We start from the raw sequence: 13,169 nt of genomic DNA on the forward strand, positions 1-13,169 counted from the left end.
GGACAGTGCCTGGTCAGTGCTCTGTGCACACATTACTTCTGCATTTTGGAGTTCCCATTTCTCCCTGCAGAGAAGCAATTAACAATGCAATCTAATTCAGTGAAAAGCCTGATTTGGTTGTACAAAAGTGCATTCGGATTGTTTAAAAAGGCTTCTTCTCCTATCAGAGCCAGGACAGTCATACATGCTTGTGTGGCTCATTTTGCATCAATGATTCAAACCATGGCTTCACCCTGTCATCCACAGGCACTGGAGGATGTTCTCAGGTCCAGGAGAGAGTGATTCATAGAGCTGGACCTCTCGGGTCAGGAACACATTTGCAACAGATCACTTTGAAAGTGACCTTTTGCCCTGGTAAAAAGTGACAAGTGCATCCTGCCAGTGGGGACATGATCTTGGTCATCTTTCTGTTGTTGGGCTGTTGGGCTGTGCAGTCATCTGGTTCCAGAGTGCCTTGTTTGTTTGGTTGTGTCTCTGTGGCATGAGGAGTTCACACACAAGGCCTCATTGTGCAACACATAAACAACTCATTAGACACAACAGACTGGAACAGGGCTTGGATGTCAAATTTGGGAACTGCAAAGGCTCCTCCTCCTGCTCCTAAATGCTTCTTGTGTGTGTTTATTGCAGGTGGTGACGTTTGATGCAGGAGGAGTGAGTGGCCATGCCAACCACATCTCTCTCTACACTGCTGTCAGGTACAATGTCTGCAGACTTCTCTGGGTGCTGTGGAAGCAGAACCAGGGCACTGTTCACTGCTCCAACTCAGTGCCAGGCTGTGGGACATGACATTGGAGAAGCTGCCACAGCTCTGGAAATAACCTATGGCATCTTTCAGTGTTCCACCAGCTGGGACCTTGCCAGTCTCCCTTTCACTGGGCCCTCTTTGCTCTTCCTGTCCTTGATCCCATTAAAATATGCCACAGATCACTTTGCACTCTGCTTTGAGGAGTGTGAATACATGATGCCTGAGCTGGTGGCAGGTGGGTTTTGGAAAGTTCTTCACCAGAGGATGTTGCCATCTTGTCCAGGTACCTGAATTTACCTCTCTGCCCAAGGACATTGCTCTTTCACTGGAGCTGTCCCCATTTACCACTTTAGGAATAGTCTGTTAGTTCCTTCACTATTTTATTCCTTACATTCTGGGACTCTGTGTTTCCGTGTTGTGATGGTGAGGTTAATAGACAGAAATCCCTTTATTAAAATCACTCAGATTTTGCTGGCAAGGCAGCCACTGTATTTTACTTTAACCCTCTGCTCATTCAGACCTCACTGTGTCCTAGAGAGATTTCCTGCAGAGCTGCCCCTGCCTTTCCCAGGCATGAGAAGAACTCTTTGCAAGTACAGCTTTGTATTTATAGCACCCATTTGTTTTCTGAATCATCTGTGCAATTCAAATAAACAAATTCTTCTGGCTGTCCTTGCTGACAGCATCACAGTGATTTGCCTTTCTCACTTGCCTATAGAAAGCTGCAGTGCCACAGAACCCATACTGGGACCTTCATCTCCTCTGGGAAGATGCTGAGAGCTTTGATGGCTGGAATTCAGTGTTAAAGGGGGATCATGGCTTTTCCCAGCAACTTCTGAAATTGCCTAACAGAGGAGAGGGGCTGGGGTTAAAGCAAGCAGTGCTTTGCTTGGGCTGGGTGGGGAGGTGGTTTCAGGCACAGTTTGAGGAGTGAACAGAGGTTGAGCAGAGGCTGATGGCTCAGGAGCAGAGGTTGAGCAGAGGTTGATGGCTCAGGAGCAGAGGTTGAGCAGAGACTGAGCACTGAGGAGCAGAGGTTGAGCAGAGGCTGATGGCTCAGGAGCAGAGGTTGAGCAGAGGCTGAACACTGAGGAGCAGAGGTTGAGCAGAGGCTGAACACTGAGGAGCAGAGGTTGGGCAGAGGGTGATGGCTCAGGAGCAGAGGTTGAGCAGAGGCTGAACACTGAGGAGCAGAGGTTGGGCAGAGACTGGTGGCTCAGGAGCAGAGGTTGATGAGCAATGCTCACACCATTGGCACAGAGGGCCTAAAGAGCTTCCAGCTGCCTGGACCTCTGTTTGCTCACTCAGCTGCTCTATGACCCACAAAGAGGAATGAAAGGCAGGTTGTTAGGTGTCCTCCTCCACCCTGAAGAGATCATGGGAAAACAAGTTAGCAGCTGAGTTATATATGAGAAATTTAAGGAAAACTTGATTTCGTTCCCAGTTCTGCTCTTATCTTTGTGGCTGTGCAGAAATCACTTTCCCACCTTCATGCTTTATGTTTCTTGTGTGTGCAGTGGGGATCTAACCCTCTTCTTGTCTCAGAGCATGTTACCAGGAAATGCTCACTGTCTACAATTCCCTTGAACCCAGAGCTTTGCCTTGGTCCTCAGCTGGAGCAGAACACTCTGGGCTGATGAGATCCATGCTGATAGGGACACCAGAGCATGAGCAGTTCTCATTAACTAAGGGCTGGTTTGTGTCTTGTCTCCTTTCCAGTCCTGAATCAGCAGAATTAATCATGGTAGCCCCATCATCTGCATGTGGCAGGAGTGATGCCGTGGCTGCTGAAAGGTTAAGTTTATTTTTAGTGGCTTGCTTGCCCTCATTATTTTTCAGTTTGTGTTATGGAGGAAGTAGAGCGTGACTGTATCACTCCTGACTCTCAGTGCCCTGATGAGTTCTCACATGTTGGCCAGCACAGGCAGCTCTGGGAGCATAAACTGAGGCTTCTCCTGTGCCCCTGTGCCAGCAGAGCTCTGCAGAGCAGCAGTGGCTGCCCCTGGGGCCCCAGTGCTACATGGCAAGGGAAAGGCAAATGACCTCTCCCCTCCAGGTATCATCTGCAATGTATTTATTAACCTTCTTTAAACAAGTCCTGCAGGGTTCTGCCTCCACTGTGCAAAGTGGAGGAAAGGATGAAGCAGGGGGCTGGTGCAGTGTTCCTCAGCTCTTTTGGATGCTCCCAGTCTCTGGGAGACAGGCTTGTGCCCACTTCCATGAGATCACTTTCTGCAAGAGCAGGGCTGGAAGGGGCTCTGTGACCCTCCCACAACTCCTCACTTCAGGAGGTGCAGATTATTGAACAGCTTCAAGGAATAAAACAGTTCAGGAAATGGTCATAGCTGAGCAGATGCTCAGTATTGTCTGCTAAGGGCATAAATATTCTCTCCAGTGTCTGGAACAGAGGTTATGTTCAAAGGAGCAGGAACTACTCAGAAGAAATGAGCTCTTTCCCTTGCAGCAGCCTTCCTCCTGACAGCTTGCAGGAGTCCAGCTGCTGCTGTGTGCCTGCCTGGCCTTCAGATCTGGGAGGAACTGGGAAATGCCAAGGTTCAAGGATGGATTTGTTCTTCTGCAAGGGAAACAAGAAAAAACAGGATGGGAGAGGAACACAAATTACTATTTGATTTCAGTCTCCCCTGGGAGTATTTCAGTTCTGACTTCCAGACAGAAAAAAACCCAACCCAAACCCAAGAAAAACCCACTGCAGCAAAGCAGGGAGGACTGGAAGCAATCTTCAGTAGCTTGGTTTGGCAACATCATCCTCTTTTATCCCTCAAAACACGAGCTTTCACTCTGGCCATGGGAGGCTGGATCCTTTACACTCATCCTCAAGGAAGAGCAGGTCTTGAGTGACATCCATGTCACTTTGTCCCCTCTCAGCATTTGGCCAGTCACTAGGCACTGTGGTAATGAGCTTGGTAAATACTCTGTGACAAGAATATTGGAGAACCTCTCTCTCCTGCACTCTGAAATGACAGTGCCTGCACTGAGATCACATGTAATATCAAGGTGGTTTAGTTTTGCATGAGTCACTGTGCATTTTGATTTTAAACAACCCCTCTTGCCCAGGAGCCTGGCTAATGGGGGGCTGTTGGGTTTGTTGTTTGCTTGCTTAGGATGGAGAGGAATCATCTTTGTGAGGAGGAGGAGGAGGGAGGACTGTACCACTTGTTTTCTTTAGTGAGCTATCAAATCCATTTTATCCCAGCTAGAACAGAAAAGAATAGTCTTGTCTGCTTAGGGCAGAGCAAACTGAGTGGAAAATAGGAGCTGCTATATTTAACCACTGTGCATTATGTTGTTATAGCAACTGCATCCATAAAACTTCTATCAATGATGCCATATAAAAAGCTACATCAAGGAATCATTAGCTGAGCCTATTCTCGTCAATTCCATTTGGAAAAAACACCTCTCAGTCCTGCAGGATGTTTTTTAACATCCACCAGCCCTGTGGCAGGCTGTGAATGAGGCTGTGCAGAGATAATATTTGGGAGCTTTATCACTCAGCAGTGGATTAGGATGCAGCCTGAGTGCCACCAATGCCTTGTGGCACTGCCCTGTCCCAGCCTGGCCACTGAATGCCCCACTCCTGATTGCCATGGACATTGTCAGAGGGCTGCACTGAGGCTCCCTGGCAGAGGAGGGCTGGGTAAATGCCAGCTGCAAATCCCTGTGTGGAAACAATGAGGAGCAGTGTCCAGCCAGTCCCACTTGGTGGGAGCCATTCTCAGAGGCCACCAACTGCATCCCACCCCACAAAGCACACTTCTGCTGTGAGTTTCTGTTGAATTTCCAAGGCCAGGTCTTAAAGGACAGGGAGGAAGCTGGGTTTGGGTGATTAGCTTGATAAGTGTGAAGGATATCCCATTTACCATTTTTATTTGGTGCCTTCCTGCAGTGTGGGGCTGGAAAATCTCTCCCTCCTTTCAGCAGCTACAGCCCATGCATTTCTCACTTGTTTTACTGATCTTAAATGTGCTGGGGGAGCTTATGAGCGATGGCTGTGGTTGCAGCCAGACTGTCCCCATAAGGGTGAGACAGAATTCTACTCTGCTGTCTCTCCTTGAGACTTCCCCTCAAAGCTCTCTGCCCTGGCATATATCCCATAGCTGGGTGTGTAGTTCTAGATTTTATCTCATTGCTTTATCCCTTTCCCTCATTCCTTCATTTGACCAAGTTCATTCATCCCAGTGCCCTTCCATGACACTGTTGAGAGCCATCAGGATTAAATCTGAGCATGGAGCACCAGCACAGAAGGGATTCCCTCTAAAGAAGGTTTTTTTCCCCCAAAGAAGCAGCCTCAGGGGGTGTCCTTCTCTGTGCCACTGGGCTGCTGGCAGTGACACTGCACATTCCTCTCCCAGACAGTGCAAGGCCCAAAGCACAGAGCCAGGACAGCTCTGGCAGCTGGAACATCTCTGCGTTGCCACTGGCAGAACATCTTTTGCCACTGCCCCACGTTTGAGTGCAGAGAGCCTGAGCAGTGTTGTACAAAGTGCTGCTCCACGGTGTAGTTCAGGGTGCATGGAAATGGAGCCAGAAAATCCAGCTAGGGAGGGAGGAGGCATTCCAGAGAGCAAACATCCAACATCTGGCAAGGATATCCTTCTAATGTCTCTGTGATTCCTGGGAGACTGCCTGCTCTTCCTCCTTCACATCTGTTTCATCAGATTAATTGGGCAGATTAGAGGTTGGGATCCTAAATGGAGCCCCAGTGCAGCTTTAAGACATCCATTCTTTGCCATGCTCTTCAAAACTCTATTTCCCCAGTGCTCCACAGCAGCCAGCAGTCAGTGCAGTGAAGGGTTTTGCCTCTGGCTTGGGAAACTGTTTGGAGAGTGAAGTCATTGAATTCAATGAACAACTTCTCATCAAACAGAACATCACCCAAAATGTAACACACCCTGGTGGGCATGAGCCCCAGAGGGGTTCTGTGCTCCCCAGGGCTGAGCTTTCAGCTCCAGCTTGACTTCTTCCTTCTTGGAACGGCTTGGGAGGTTTCACTGGTCAGTGCCACAGAGGAGCTGACCCACCCACACCTTTCCTGAGGATGCCTGAGTGAAGAGAGGAATTTGGGAGCCAGCTCAGTGCTGCAGTTTGCAGGGTGAGGGCGTTGGGCATTTCAGTGTTCCTGCTGAGCAGATGGAGCTGGTGCCTGCAGAGCCTTCAAAGCAGCTGGGCCTTGAGGGAGGAGCTGGGGCTGAGATCTTACAGGGCAGAAATGGTTGGAGCCTTTGGACACCTCATGGCCTTCCCAAATTCTTCCCTGCAGAGGGTCTCTCATGTGGACCTGAACCTACCACAGGCATTGCAGGAGAGGTGCCCTGTAATCACCAGGCTCTGGCACCTGGGCAGTGGGTGGGAACGAGCCACCTTGGGTCACTTTGTGTTTAAAAAGGATTATAAAAAGGCTCTCCGGGAAGAAAAAACAAAACACCCACATGGAAAAATCTCCTGAAAAAGAGCCTGTGTTTTACTTTTTGAGATTTTATGCCAAACTCTTTCATTTCGACCAAACCACAGCAAGTCCAATCTGTAAAACAACATTCCCAAAATGGCAACAACTGAGAGCTGCAACCTCTCCCCTACTTGGAAGTGTCCCATGGAGACACTCCAGCAGGGTGGAGATGGGAGTGAGAAGATGGATTTGGGAGAGGATTGGCTCATTTTGTGAACGTGTGCAGGAGGTAGAGCTTCGTGTTTCTCTCTCTCTCTGCAACCACAGAGAAATACAAATGAGCAAGGCTGCAATTCCTCTGCACACAGAGCTGGGTGGAGCCCGTTCCCAGGGCTCTGCACTGAGCTTTGCTGAGGATTGAAGCATTTGGATTGGGACAGAAAGGATGAGGAGAGATGCAGTTTCTTCATGCCTGTTCTTCCAGATGAGTGACAGGTCTGCTGGCAGCAGCTTTGAGGACCTTCCAGTAACTAAACACAGTTTGTGTCTTCCTGAACCTTTACACAAGCACAAACTCCTTCATTTACTGCTGAATGACACTTTCCTTCCCTGCTGAAGATGCTCCCTGCTCTGCTGAAACGTTTCCATGTGAGCTGGATCCCTCACTCCTGTTTCTAGTGACAGGAGTGGTTATTATTAGTTCCCTCTTGGAGCAGCTCAGGGCTTTGAAGGTGCCTCCATGGCAGAGCAGCACACCCAGCACAGACACTGGCCTTTCCGAGTTTGCCAAATTTCACAACCACTCACTGCTTTATCTCCCCAAGCTTATTCTCAAAGTTTCCCACCCTACTAACTGTACCAAGTGCTGAATCATTTCTTTTGGTGGCCAGATTCCACTTGTGGGGGAAGAAACCTCTGGCAGAAGAGCAGAGCAGATATTCATGGAGATATTTAAATTACAAGGCAACATTTAACAGTCTTTGTCAGAGCAGTAAGGCTTGAGTGGTGGGGCAGAAGGTGGCCAGGTCACTATTCCAAGGCCTTTGTTTAGCAGGAAATGGCATTGCTTTGGCTCTGGAGCAGAGGACACCACTGGCAGGAGAATCTTTTGAATATGTTTTCTGATTGCTGTTTGAGTTCTGTCATGACCTGCATTTCTGGCTTGATTTTTGCTTTGTATTGCATTGGGTATTCATCACTCCGTGCTTCCTATTTTGTCTAGGCCTGTGTAGCTAATCCTTTTCCTTGAACTTAACCAACAGCCAGAGATAATCCTAGTTTGAAAGTGACTGGAGAAACACAGCAGTTTACATATAATGCATGTTTTATCCTGGCTGATTTACACATGAACTGGCACATTGTCCTTTGTCAGATACACCACTATTAGGTGATAACAATCTCTTTAAATATTACACAGGGTTAAATAACTTTTTTTTTATTATTATTTCCTTTCTCATTTTGGCAAATGTTCCATTGTTTGGATGTCTTTTTCTCCTGGAAGAGCAGGACTGGGTGTGGGACAGCCCTGAGTGCCATCTGCTGGAGACCTGCTGCTTCCCAGCCCTGCTGTGGGCCAAATTCAGATGGCTCCAAAGCCATGAGCAGGGAAAACAAGAGAATTAAGAAAATAATTGAAATGAACACCCCCTGATGTCCTCACCATCCCAGGGTCATTTGCTTACACTTCCTGATGGAAGTGCCACCACCATTCACATCTCCCATCCTTGGTCCTCCCATTCTGTTTTGCTACAGAGACTTCCCAGGACAAAGTCATGAAGGGATCAAAGTTTTGGTGAGCAAAAAGCCAGAGCAGCTTCTCAGATGTCCCAGTGCCAGTCTGGGTTAGGAAAAAAGAGCTGGTGCCCAAAGAGGAGCAGCTGCTGAGACAATTCCCCTGGCCAGCAGAGCCTGGGCTTTAAACAGCCAGAGGTGCTCCCAGGGGTGAACAGCCTTCCCTTGGGAAGTCTGAGAGTGAATTTGATTTATGAAGCTTATTTGTGGTGTGCCCCAGCAGGCAGGATGAGGGAAGGAGTGGCAGAATAGTGTGGGGAATGAGGCTTAGCCCTGCCTGGGGTGCTCCAGTGTGGGCTCCTGAAGTTTCTCACAAGATTGGCCATTGTCACTGGATGTTAAATGAAAAGGCTTGGTTGAATGTGCAGGGTTTTATTCCTGTAAAATCAGGATTTGAGTATTTCCACGGAGTGTTGACCCCTTGTATCTCTTCTTTCACAGGTACCTGCATTCAGAGGGGAAGTTACCTGAAGGTAGGAGTTCCATCCCCTCCCTTCCCACCTCACATCCCCACCCTGCTGTCCTTGACATCCCTCTTGTGTCCAGGGTTCCAGCTGCCCAACTCATCCCTGCACTGCAGGTGAAATCCACAGCTGAACTTTTATCTTCCTGCAATTTTTTACCAGGATTCTCTACATCATTTTTCAGTCCCTTGGGGTTGTCCTGCCTCAGTGGTGTGATGCAGTGTCTGGCCTGTGCCTCTTGGGTGAATTTGAGTGCCCTTTCCAGGTCCCTCAGCTTAGTCACAGTTTTTGGTCACATCCTGCTTCCCAGCCTTTTTCTGTGACACAAGCCTCAGAAATGATTACCCACTTAGCCAAAAATATTTGCATGTAGCAAGTTAAGCCTCCACCAATCTGTGCTCAGAAAGAAATCTGAAATCTGCAGTGGCACAACAAACTGTAGTGGCTTCTTCCACCCGTGAGCGAGAATCTCTGAGAAATTCTCTGTACAAGTAGGGAAAGGAAAGGAACAAAGTACAGAAGGAGGTAGCTGCTGACCCCTTTTCTAGAGCAGAGCTGCAGCCCTTATCTCCAGCAAACAGTTCCTGCCCAAGGACAAATGTGTGGCCCTCGTTTAAGCACAAAGCTGTCACTCAGCTCTTTGGACAGAGCATAGGAAGGTGGCTCAGCCAGGCCCACCCAGTCATCCTCCTGCTCCCTCGGCAGCCATCCAGGCTGTGCTCCTTTAATGCTAATTCCCAAATCATTGTAGGATTTGAATGAGTCACAGCAAATCAGTTTTAATTCTCTGCTAGCAGGAAGTTGCAGGCCTAATGAGACAGCATGAGCCAAGATGGCAGAATGCCCTTAAGCTGAGCTCTGACTCCAGTCCCTTCAGTTCCCCAGTTCATGAAAGAGGAGTATTAGTGCCAGCTTCATTCCTTGGACCTTTTCTTTGTTCAGCCTTGGGCTGCAGCAGAGCTCTGTGTGCAGCACAAAGCACAAGGGGCTGCAGTGGTTGATGTCACTGTCAGGCCCCCTCTACACTCAGCCACTTTCAGGTGCTGCTCATGCAGGTTTCACTCTGGTCCTGAATATGGGCTGTGCCTCAAATCCAGACTCACATACAGAGAACATTTCCATTTCTCCAGCAGCATCAAGAGGCTGCTGCAGCTCTGTGCAAGCCTTGCTGCTCTGATTACATCACATCTGACATGACCTACAAACACCAAAGGAGCGGGGAGCTCCCATGCTGCTGCTTATGCTAAGCCTTTCCAAATATAGTTCCAGTCTCATTGAAATTCCCAGTATTTATAATTTGATCTGGCAGGCATGCAGGGCTGTGCACCAGAGGGGCTTAATGAAACAAGGGTGATGTGGGATTGAGGCTGTCTGGATGGAGCTGAAAGGGATGTTCAGGCCATGGAAAAGTGCTGTGCTGCTGTTGAGAAGAGGGAGCTGTTTGTGGGTGAGCCTGTGTAAGCCCATGTGATCAGGGAATCCACAGAAAATCTCCCTGCAAATGCAAAAGCCAGCTAAGCCTTGCATTGCCTCAGTGATATGCAAATGAGCACCCTAAATATCCTGCTCTGCTTTCTAATGCCTTTAGCCAGCACAAACACAACAGGCTTTTTATAATCTGTAATCAAGTCCTCCAGCCCAGGCACAAGCACTTGTTTCAAGAAGCCAAGACAACTGCTGGATGTGCTCCCACCCCTGCCACTGGCCCCTTCCAGCTACAACCAGAGCTCTTCCAGAAGAACCTCTGCCTCCTTCCCTCAGGAGCAGTGCAGGCCTGCAGCACTCACAGTGCTCACTCAGGAGCTCCTCATTCTAGGCATCCTTGCTGCCTGAATGGTTTGGAAGTGGAATGCCAAGCTGAGCAGGCTGCAGGCTTCACACACTTCTATTCTCAGCCTAATCCATGAGCTATATTGATCCTGCCCTTTCTGCCAACCTGGCGAGGTTGCATTACACTGCTAATCCCATCCTGCCCAGGTCACAGGCACAGCAGGCTCTGGAAAGCTTCACCTGCTGGTGTCACAGGACTCCTCAATGGCAGCCCTGCTCTCACCCCGCTTGGCAGGGAGCAGCCTGACTCTCTGGCTCCTTTTCCATCCCTCCCTGGACTGTACATTCCTTTCCTGCTTCATTTCATCTCACATTGCCATGCAGAGCAGGCTTTGCTGTCAGCACATGGAAATCCTGGTTGGATCACTGACACAGAGGGCTCTCACAGTGCCCTTCTTTTTGGGGAGCTGCATGCCACCACTTCACCTGATCTGACCCAGGAGGACCCAGCAGGTCAGAGCCATCCACACTGGAATCACTTGCCATGGTTTTGAGTCCTTATTGCTGAGCTTTGGGGAACAAAAGGGTGCAATTGCTGCGTGAATTAATATTTTTCAGGGAAAAAAAATGAGGAAAGGGAGAGCACATTTGGTTAACAGAGCAGCCCAAGCTTCAGAGAGTGGTGCCAGGCCTCTTTTCCCATCACTGTGAGTAGGAATTGATGTGGCATTGCCAGAGTCCCTGAAAGCCATCCAGGAAAGGAAAGATCATTGTCCTGTGTTTGAAAAGCAAACAGGTACCATTGGGAATGCTGACAGCAGCACTGTACTAATTCTTCCCTCTGAAACTGCCCCAGCAGCAGCCCAGAAGATCTCTGCAGAGGAAGGGGAAGAATGCTTCCCCCACTCACAGCACATCACAGATTTCCTTCCAAGTTTGCAATTTGCAAACAAGAAATGTCTCCAAGCGGGATTAAAGGAGCGTCAGGGCCCTTCTGTGAGCGACGGCAGCACTTGTGCCTGCAGAGCATCCCCTGGGAGAGCAGCCGGACCCACGGCAGCCGAGCAGCTCTGCCTGTCCCCTGTCCCGGGGGCTGGCAGCGGGGCAGGGGCTCGGGGAGTGCCGGGGCCGTGCCGGTCCCAAGCCCCCGCATTCCCGCAATCCCGGGGCGCTCATTGCCCAGCGCCGCTCCCTGACCCGGCCCCGGGGGCACGGCGGGGCCGGAGGTGCTGCAGGCATTGCTCCGAGGGGATGCGGGCCCGCGGGCCCGGCCCTCCCGGCCGGCGCACGCCGCCACCTCCCGGCGGCTCCCGAGCAGCGCCCGCCGCTCCCAGCGCGGATCTTCCCCCTCTGCCTCGCTCCACAGCGGCTGCAAGCGCCGGTGGCTGCCCTCGAGGGCTCGGCCCCTGCTCCTTGCTGCCCGCAGCGGGAGGAAATCACTGCTGTGATGCTCTGTGTCAGCCCCCAGTGTCCCCTCCGTGGAAGGGGAGCGTGGCCCCGGAGCCCTCTGTGGTGCTGAAATGAAGAGTTAACCAAGTTAACTTTGGAGAGGCTGTTGAAAAGTTGGAACAACACCTTTGGAGAAAAGAAAAGACAGAAAGGAATTGAAAGATCCTGGTGATGTGCCAGAGGGAGTCTATGAGAGCTTTGTTCTGTCTCTTCTGTGTAATTTCACTGTTTCAGGGCTCACTGAAGGAAATCTCATTGCAAATCGAATTGTGTCTCTGCCCACCTGTGTAAACTGTGACTTTGGCCTCTTCTGTCAAACTTTAATACAATGTGGGAAGTGTGGAACATAATCACAGCAGCTGCCAAGCCAAGGAAATCCCAAAGCAGCTCCCTTGAGAGCTACAGGCTCTTAACAGGACCATCAGTAGCTCTGAACTCATCAGTGAAGACAATTTAGCCATGGTAAAAAGAAAAATAGCAATTAACTTTTGAGTTCAAAGGGATCTTTGAAACAGAAAAAAAAAACCTCCCTTCAACATCAGCAGAATCTTGAAACATGTTACCTTCATCTGCTTCATCACAAACATCTGAACAATGAATTCAGAACTCTGTTAAAGTGTTACTGCCTGCCTGAGTTAATATTTTATCCCTGAGGCTTGTAAATATTTATTCTGTAGCTAAGAATTGGAGTAGAAAGATGAAATTTCATTTTGGTAGCTGAACCAGAAACTACTGTTTTAAAATTCCATTATATGATACAGTGTCAGCATTCAGAAAATTATCTGTACCTATTTTTTTGAGTCTAATTATGCAGAAAGAATTTAAAAACACCCAGTTTTTGGGATATTCAAAGCTAGCTTTGCTTTCCACAGACTATTACAGAACAAGATCCAGCACAAAGGGTCACATACACAATAAGAGCCAAATGGTCATAGATGTGCACAGGGCACAAAGAAATCCTGGTGGGAGCATCAGAAGTTTTTCCCCCTTTACACAAAAAAGATTCCCAAGGCCAGCAGCACAGGGAAGCTGCAAAGAGCTGCTGAGCCTGGAGAAAAGGGCACCTTACAAGAATGCTGCTGGTTTGAAATATTTATCCTTTTTCTCTGTGTAGGGTGCCGTGTGCTCGTGCTGGAGTCAGTGAATCTCTGCAGGAAATACATTTCCTTCCTGGATGTCCTCATTTCCTGCCTCCTGCCCAGGGATGCACTCTTCATCCTCACAGAGGAGGAGACTGAACAAGCCAAGGTGAGATGAGTGACACCTGCCTGACCTGTTGGAGTGGCTCATCCTCATTGTGAGCACTTTAGTCACGAGTGTCACATTCCCAGGGGATGCCAGAAGTAGTGTCATCCATGGGTTGGAAATGTCACTGAGGAATGTCTGTGGTGATTTTAGAAACATGGTTCCTTCATGTCCTGTGTGACAGGACAGGGCTGAGCAGATTTGCAGCTCAGACAGTCACTGGGCACTGAGTTTGACACTCCCCAGGATGTAGTATGCATTTCAAAGGAAACTGGATCCAACACAGTATTCTGAACAT

The 13,169-nt window shown here is 49.2% G+C and overlaps 1 protein-coding gene across 1 annotated transcript in view; it reads left to right on the forward strand.

The window, feature by feature from the left end:
• The window catches only part of PIGL (phosphatidylinositol glycan anchor biosynthesis class L), a gene marked incomplete at its 5' end in the record, with an annotated part of 52,187 nt that overhangs the window by 37,678 nt on the left and 1,340 nt on the right, over positions 1 to 13,169 (forward strand). The window contains 3 exons of the mRNA XM_039720877.1: positions 631 to 698; positions 8,385 to 8,416; positions 12,741 to 12,874. Of these exons, the coding sequence (XP_039576811.1) occupies positions 631 to 698; positions 8,385 to 8,416; positions 12,741 to 12,874 (234 nt within the window). The remainder of the gene's footprint in view (positions 1 to 630; positions 699 to 8,384; positions 8,417 to 12,740; positions 12,875 to 13,169) is intronic.

Source organism: Passer montanus, unplaced genomic scaffold, assembly GCF_014805655.1.
Source record: "Passer montanus isolate IOZ18808 unplaced genomic scaffold, ASM1480565v1 scaffold44, whole genome shotgun sequence".
NCBI lineage: Eukaryota > Metazoa > Chordata > Aves > Passeriformes > Passeridae > Passer > Passer montanus.